Genomic DNA, 8,116 nt, shown 5'->3' on the forward strand with positions numbered 1-8,116 from the left:
AATATTCTTCATTAGTAATTATATTTTTTTGTAACAGAATGCACAAATTTGGCACAGAACCTGTAATTTTTTACATTTTTCGTCTGTTAAAGTTTATTTTTTTTTTTAATCCACCAATTTTTGCTTTAAGCTGAATAACGGTAAATTGAAAATATCTCGAAAACGTATCCATAGAAAAAAAAACTATTTTCGGAATCACCGAGTAATTCTACATAGGAATTGGATTGTGGCATCCATAGAACATTTTTGCTGTAAACCAGTGTTATTTGATCTAAGCAGGCGTAACTAGCCGCAGCAACAAGAACCACAATTTTAAAATTATAAAACCTGGAAAGATTAAAGCCCACCGTAACATCAGCTCGGTAGCTGAATTGCTACCAAAAAGGCATTAAGAATAATACGGGCAATAGGTTATATGTCATAAAACTCCTTTTGCTCTATTTTATTTTCATACAAAAAGTTTTGAAGTACATTTCATTTTCATTACAATATTCAAATTAATAAAAACTTAATTGCGATGATTATGTATACTTGTGTATAAATATTAATTTTCAATAAATTTCAGTGCAATATTTAATTTTCATTATAAGACCGTGCTAAGAATAGTCCTAGGCTATTTCCTTACTTTATTTATGTGTGTATATAACAGTTTAAATTATGTGTAAATCTCAGAACAAAATATTATCAACGTAAATTTTATTATTATTAACTTAACTATAAGTACACTGGGGACTTAAGACTATAACATGCTTTATAATGTACATGTGCAACAACATTTGAGCGAAAATGTAAATTCATTAGAATAATGTTGACTGTACTTATGTAATAAATATATAAATATGATTGCATCTAAAAGACTAACATTTAAGGCAAAAAATTACTATGCTAATTGAAGAACGTTATTCAAAAAGAGCATCAAATGAATATGCATAGAACTTTGAAATAGTTTTAATACAAATATATTTTTTTTTTAACTTATTTTAAGATATGCTGTATATAAATGCTACTACATATAACTGCAATGTAATAAGATTGTACACGATGGAATAAACAAAATTTTAACATTAAGTTTTGCTTTCCAAAATAATAACCAATTTGTGCATTCATAAAAAAGAATACTAAATTGTAAAGTGTAGATTTAAAAATATTGGTTTTGTGGCTTAACACGCAATATACATAAAAGCGCACACGGCTAATTTCAGTCTTTGGGACATTTTTGTAAAAATAATGCTAATAGGTTTATAACGCCCTATTGAGAAAGAAAAATTGAAAACCAGAAATTGAGTTTCATCTGCATCTGTATGTAAATATGTATTTATTATTTTCAAAAGATGGTGTTGGAATCGTTGGCACAACCCCACCAATGTTTTCAACATAAACGCAACCTCTTTACGTTATTGTTTGCAAATATGTAATTATGTATGTATAATAAGGACAAATCCCAGTGGGAAAATGGGAATGCATTACCTTTTTCTACCAAGAAAAGATTAACAACTACGGTTGAACGAAAAGATGCATCGCAATGTAAGCGAACGGATAATGTATAGTAAGTAATAATGTATAGTAAGCCAACTTGTTGGTCGCGGATTCAAAACCTACGCCACGAACTTTATTTTTTCTTAATTTTTTTCTTCTATTTATGTGGTATGACCTTCTGTACAGAAACTCTTGCATCTTTTCGTGCATAAGTTATAGGAGCTATCCCCTACTTTTTGCATTCCCAAGCATTACATTTGCAAGTGGGTCCAAGTGGGCACAAGTGCGGCCAAAATTAAAAAAAAAATGTTTCTAGACAGGGCTTTTTCATCATTAAGTTGGCTAAAGGGATTATCTAAGAAGCGAACACCGTTCACAGTAACGGGCTGTAACCCAAGGGATTCTTTATTTTCAGTCGGAATGTGGTCTTTGCCCAATCATAACATTATGGTAGATTTAAAGGGAAAAAATATAAACGTCTGAAACGACTTTGAGTAAAGGAAATGCAACAAAACAAAATGGAATCTACGTCTGAAGGCTAGTAAAATAAGTAAAAAAAAAAAATTAATATCAACACCATAACAGAAATTTTTTAGAAGTAGAAATTTTTGTCCTTTAAAAAACTTGAGTAATAACACGCTGTCGGATGCTGCCTTTAAACCTATTGGAGGTAACTTAGAAAAGTATTACCTACCGAATAAAATCTGCCACGGATATCGAAGGCCATTTTCGACCGTTCACCTTAATGATTATTGGGAAGTGACCCCGAAAACCCCCTTGTACGAAATTTCGAATCATTTCTTCAAAGTTTCGAATTTTGGCCGCACTGTGAACCGGGATATTTCATATTAGAAACGCAATAAAAATTTACATCATTTTTCCATAGGACTCTGATTCGCGTACATGTATATATAAGTAAGTATATGTAATTTTTAAGCATCATATAAAAATTTAGGAGTACAGTTATTACCTGTTTCAAGTGCCTTGCCTGCATACAAATGTTTATCATAAACAAGTAACTTTTAAGCCAAAAAAAACAGCTTCAATGCTCATATAGAAATTTAAGGGTACAGTTAATTTCTTCATGATCCGATCTATGGAATTGAACCAAAGACGGTTCACGTGGCCCAAAGTTATCAGGCAACATACATACAAAAACATAAATATTCCGAGGAATTGATAAAATCTTCCTTTTTGTAGTGGGTTAATAAATCCGATTCACCTAAGAAATGTCATTCGTATTTTTTATGTGTGCATAAAGAGCGTTCCTACGTTAAAGGAAGCTTTTATAGAGTCTTATTTGAAAGTCTCAAAGTCATAAATGTTGTGCTAACTGCTGTTGCTGCTGTTGATGATGTTGTTGCTGTTGTAGTTGTGGAGATTGTTGCGGTAAGATAGCTGCCGCACTTGTTCTAGGGTTTTCAACAAAGTAGGAAGGACCACTGCCATCGTTGCTGGGCAAAAAGTTTGGCGATGTGCGTGGTTTATGTTGTTGTGTTGCTAAAGGTGTATACAAGAGTTGTGTTTGAGATAGCTGACCTGGTGACACTTGTGCAGAGTTGGTGAGTAGAGCTGATGTCGATGTGCCACCGGTAGTTGTTGGTGTCTGCAATGTGTCTTTCGGGCAACCGATTGTAAGACGTACATGGAGACCGGATTCCTTTATGAGATTGACCACATCACCATGTGACATGCCGGCAATATCAATGCGGTTCACAGCGATAATACGATCACCTACTTTTAATTCACCACAGCGATCGGCAGGACTGCCAGGTATCAATTTGCCTGTAGACAAAAATAAAAAGAATTTTTAAATCATATAAAATTAGTTGGGTTATCGAAGGATAAAACTGCGGTTGTAGTTTTAATATCTGCATTAATTAAAAAAAGAACAGAAAAAGCCACACAAAAAAAAACAAAAATGTATGTAAGGAAACAAAAATCCTAAGAAACCATAAATTAAAAAGAAAAACACATACATACATATGTACAAACAAGAAACAACAAACAGTTATAAACAAATAACATTAATAAACATAAACGAATCAACAAAAAAAATGTATCAACCAAAAAAAGCTAAACACAAAATCGAAAAACAATTGAAAATATTAAATATACAAATTTTGTTTGTTTTCTTGCCTAATAACAATTTAAATTGAAAAATCCAAGTCCCAGTAAACTCGACGGGGAAGTCTAATGAGATGTGGTGATCTCTGAAATAGCTGCTAAAACTTCTACCTTTTTTAAAAACTGTTGTTGTTTCTCCACAATAATTTTTCGTAAAAAAAACGGTGTCAAGCTCAATAAAATTGTTGAATATTAATAGTAGAATAAAATAAAATAAAAACACGCAAAAACAAAACCGGCTTCAATTCTCATATAAAAATTTAAGACTACCGTTAGTTTCTTCATGATCCAATGATCGGATCTAAATCAAATTAGTATGGGACCACCTCTGAGGTACCACCTTTCCTTAAAAGAAAATTATAGAAATAGGTTAAAGTTATGCGGTAACATACATAGAAAAATATTCCGACGAATTGATAACATCCACCTTTTTTTAAGTCGGTGAATAATAATAAACAAAAGATGCAAAATCACAAATTAAAAGAGAAGATTAAAAGAAAAATAAAATATTGGACTTTTTCAGATTAAGGGATCGTAAAAATTTACTCGACTCTTGTTGCTGCTACCTTTAATCTCTAGCCTTCGACCCGCTTTTTCAGATAGATAATCCGCCTCATTGCGTAAGTCGTAAATTGTGTACTGACGTGCTGAAATAACTAAACGACGAAGATCGTCGAAAACTATGCTGTGCTGCCAAGTTTTTCCGTTCTAATGCAGTCGAAATTTTAGGCAATGACATGAAATTTTCGATACGATTCGACTCTCGAAAAACGACTTGCATTCGACACGACTCTCGCAATGAGGCTGAATGGGAAGTCGATTATTACAAGGCTGTCTCATTTCCACACCTTGGACTAAAAGCTACTTTTCTATCCTACTAATAAATTGGAATCAATTCGATGCCACCGAGACGGACTTCAACGTACAAGCATAGCAGTATTGGTATAGAGAGGAAAAGCACGGGGTTTAGATTGAGCAGCGCAAAATTTGGTTCAGTTGCTATGAAATCTGGACTTTATACAAATGCAAAATTCGTTAAAGTTGGTGGAAAAACAATTTCAATTCCTGAGAACGTCGAGGAATCGAAAAATTCGTGTATTCGGCCAGATGAGCATTCAGTCACCGATTCAATCACTTCGAATTAATTCCTCATCGCCTACGCTTGTGGTATGTTATTTTAACGCTATGTATAGAGATTATAAAAGAACGCAAATGCCAAATTTTTGACAAAAGTCACGACTAGTTTGATATCTAAGTTTTACAGTTTTCAAATTACAAACTAGCGGTTTTGAAACCAGATATGTACAGATTTCCCACATAAAATTAATTTCAGTTTCAGATTAGCACAAAAGAGCACCTTCACAGCCTGATAGTAGCAACCTTCTTTTTCTTGAATGTAGTCGTTTCTCTTATACGATAGTAATAACACAGCCTAATAAAACTTATTCAGTTGGAAGACTAGTCTAGGTTTAAGAGAATAAACTATGTTAAAGGCGTAAATTTAAGGCCTAAAGTCGGAAGAAAATATTTTTTTAGTTTCAAAACTTTCGGTGTTTTGTATATGAGAAAAAAAAATTTCTAACTTACCGATTGTGGAACCATAAAACTGATTCGAAGATGAAATTATTACAAAACCGAAGCCTTCGGACTCATGTCGGCCAACTATTACGTCATATGGGTAGCGAAACGCGTTTCGTAAAGGCACAGCTAACGCCGTCGGCGGCGCCAAGGGCAAGGGCAACTGTTGTTGTTGTTGGTGCTGTTGTGTATGCATCAGGTGCGGCTGCTGTGATAATATTAATCGACGACGTAATATCATCGTTACTTGACCGCGCAGTGCCGCCTCGCCCATCAGTGAAACCACTTTGTGATGCGACGAATTTACCTTTACAATCAATCAAATTGTAAAAAAAATACAAAGCAACACACAGCATATCATACCACACTACTTACCACATTGATTCCATCTATGCTGAGTATCTCATCGCCAGTATTAATACGGTGATCATTATCCGCAGCTCCGCCTGGCACAACGTGACCCACTGTCACTTGTGAGCCCTCTTCTGTGCCGCCGACAATGCGGAACCCAAAGCCTAGGGCCTGCCGCTCCAGTGTAACCTCGCTCAGCTCATACTGATCCGTAGACAACTCATCCCGAGTATCCAGCGCACCACCGTTACGTTGCATGTACGGCAAATTACCACCAGGAGATGCTTGTGAAGTGTTAGGGTAAACTCCGGCTCCCAGCCAGGAGATCGGTGCTTGTTGCGAAACGCTGCTAACAGCAGGAGAATGTTGCTGGTGCATTGGAGGCTGTTGCAGCAGTTGGTGATGACCATACATCGCAGGCGGATGCTTTTGCGCTTGCAGTACATCGAGCGCGGAAAAGCCAACACGACGACGATCGCTTAAAAGCTCATTTACACGCTTCTGCATACGTTCATTTTGTATGTGTGCCGCCTGCAGAGGTGTTGTAGCATGCAACGGTACGGGCGAGTACTGTGATATGTGGGGGTGTGGATGGGGCGGTGGTGGTGGCGGCAATTGGAGTGGATGATGATGCTGTGTGGCAGAAGTTGTTGTCAGACTGAGCGATGTGGATGGCGAATAGCTGCTAGCAGATATATTCAGATGAGGAGGTGTGGGCAACTGTTGCGTCGCATAGAAATTATTCATACTGGAAGGATGTGGTGAAATGCCGTAGATCACATTGCCACCACGCACGCCAGCTGTTACGTACTCTTGGTGATCGTAACGCATTGAGTCACCAACACTGGGCGGCAGTGAGAGTCCCCCGGAGTGGTGGTAGCCTGCACTAGCACCATTAGAGCCAGTATTTCCGGTAATTTCTGAGAGAAGCGATGCTCCAGCCAATCTCTCACTAAGACTGGTGACTAATTTCGGGTACGGATCCAAAAACGGTATCTCTTGACTGATTGCTTCGATCTCTTGAAGACTACTTGTTGATTTGAGTGTACCCGACTCCAATTGGGTTTTACTTGTCGACAATCTACCATCGTCTTTTCCCAAAGAAGTGCCATCGTTGATATCTTTACCATGTTGGATCTCATCATTAGGTGTCTGCGCTCGTGTGCGCCGCGTATCTACCAATGGCGTTTTAGGGCGTACCGGTAGAATCTCCTTTTGCTGAGTGCTGTAGAGATCTGCGGTCGGTGTCTTGCTGCGAAATAGTGCCGAAGTGAAGTTTTTACGTAGTTTTGCGACATTCCCTTGGTTACTATTTGAGGTGCTGGTAGGTGGTGGGTTACTTGTAACGGTACTATATATGGCGCCGGATGGCGACGCTCTGGCACTGTTGTTGGATGGACCGCCACGTTGAATTTTGACATTGGTAGGTTCGGTTTTCGAGCAATCCTTCAGTATTTGCACAACTTCGAGATGACTCTGTTGGCGCACATCGACGCCGTTGATCTCGAATAGAACATCGCCTTCTTGCAGTTGAGTGCAAGAATTGTAGTCAAGGATCTTCTTCACCTTCTGTCCGTAAGCGGAGTCGGCAATGGTAAAGCCGAACCCCATGGATCCCTTTACAATGGCAAACGTATGCACTTGCGGCTCTGGCTTTTTCATTAATATGAAGCCATCATTCAAGCCGCCAGAGGCAGGTGAGTGCTGACTACGTATGTGATTGTACGAATGGGCTTTTGAAGCGCCCTCCCCTCCACCACTATTATCAAGAAAATTGTAATTTCCATCCATGTGCAGATCCAGCAACATCCGTCGCTGTTTGTCTGTCGCTGCAACACTCATTCCGTCCACAGCTATAGTCGTGACCACTTCTGTGTTCGGGTCATTGGGATCGAATGGCAAAGGATAGCCGCGACATACTTCTAAAGTAACGGTTTCTCCCGGCAAAATGGATTGGAAAATGTTGACCTAACAAAGTTTTGTTTTATAATTTCCACATTTGACGAATATTTCACGTGCAATAAAAAAAATAGTAAATAAATACAAATAAAATAAATAAATTAAAAAATTATAAAAAATAAAAATAAAAAAAATATAACAAATAAATTAAATAAAAATAAAAAATAAAAATAATAACAAATGTAAAAAATGTAAAATTGAAAAAATTTAATAAATAAAAAAAAATTAAATAAAGTAAATTAAAAAATACTGATACATACATATGTACATAAATAAAAAAATAATAAGAAAATTATAAAATTTAAGAAATAAGAAATTAAACAAAACAAGTAAGAAAGTCTAAGTTCGGGCGGAGCCGAACATTAAATACCCGGCACAAGTATTAAATATATGTTTTCCACCCTTCCGAAACCTCCCGCTAGATGGTAAGCCGAGGTGTATCTATTTTGAGTAAATTAGCGTCCTTCAATTTCGAAATATTGAAGTTTCAAGCATTTCTTAAATTTACCGTTATATGAGAATCGGCCGTTATTTTAGTCCGATTTCAATAATTTTCAACGTTTTGCTTACACGTGGCAAGTACAATAACCATACCGAGTTTGGTACAAATTGGTAGAACGGTTAC

The 8,116-nt window shown here is 36.7% G+C and overlaps 1 protein-coding gene across 7 annotated transcripts in view; it reads right to left on the reverse strand.

Annotated features, from left to right (window-relative positions):
* Window positions 1-1,468: 1,468 nt before the first annotated feature.
* The window catches only part of LOC108359435 (membrane-associated guanylate kinase, WW and PDZ domain-containing protein 1-like), an 87,858-nt gene continuing 81,210 nt past the window's right edge, over window positions 1,469-8,116 (reverse strand). For all 7 annotated transcript variants that reach the window (XM_017611299.1, XM_017611306.1, XM_017611300.1 and 4 more), the window contains exons 5-7: window positions 5,557-7,500; window positions 5,191-5,488; window positions 1,469-3,261 (exon numbers count right to left, since the gene is read on the reverse strand). In XM_017611299.1, coding sequence (XP_017466788.1) covers window positions 2,792-3,261; window positions 5,191-5,488; window positions 5,557-7,500 — 2,712 coding nt within the window. In that variant the 3' untranslated portion in view covers window positions 1,469-2,791. The remainder of the gene's footprint in view (window positions 3,262-5,190; window positions 5,489-5,556; window positions 7,501-8,116) is intronic.

This window comes from Rhagoletis zephyria, unplaced genomic scaffold (genome assembly GCF_001687245.7).
Source record: "Rhagoletis zephyria isolate East Lansing unplaced genomic scaffold, Rhagoletis_zephyria_1.1 Rzeph_scaffold_00393, whole genome shotgun sequence".
NCBI lineage: Eukaryota > Metazoa > Arthropoda > Insecta > Diptera > Tephritidae > Rhagoletis > Rhagoletis zephyria.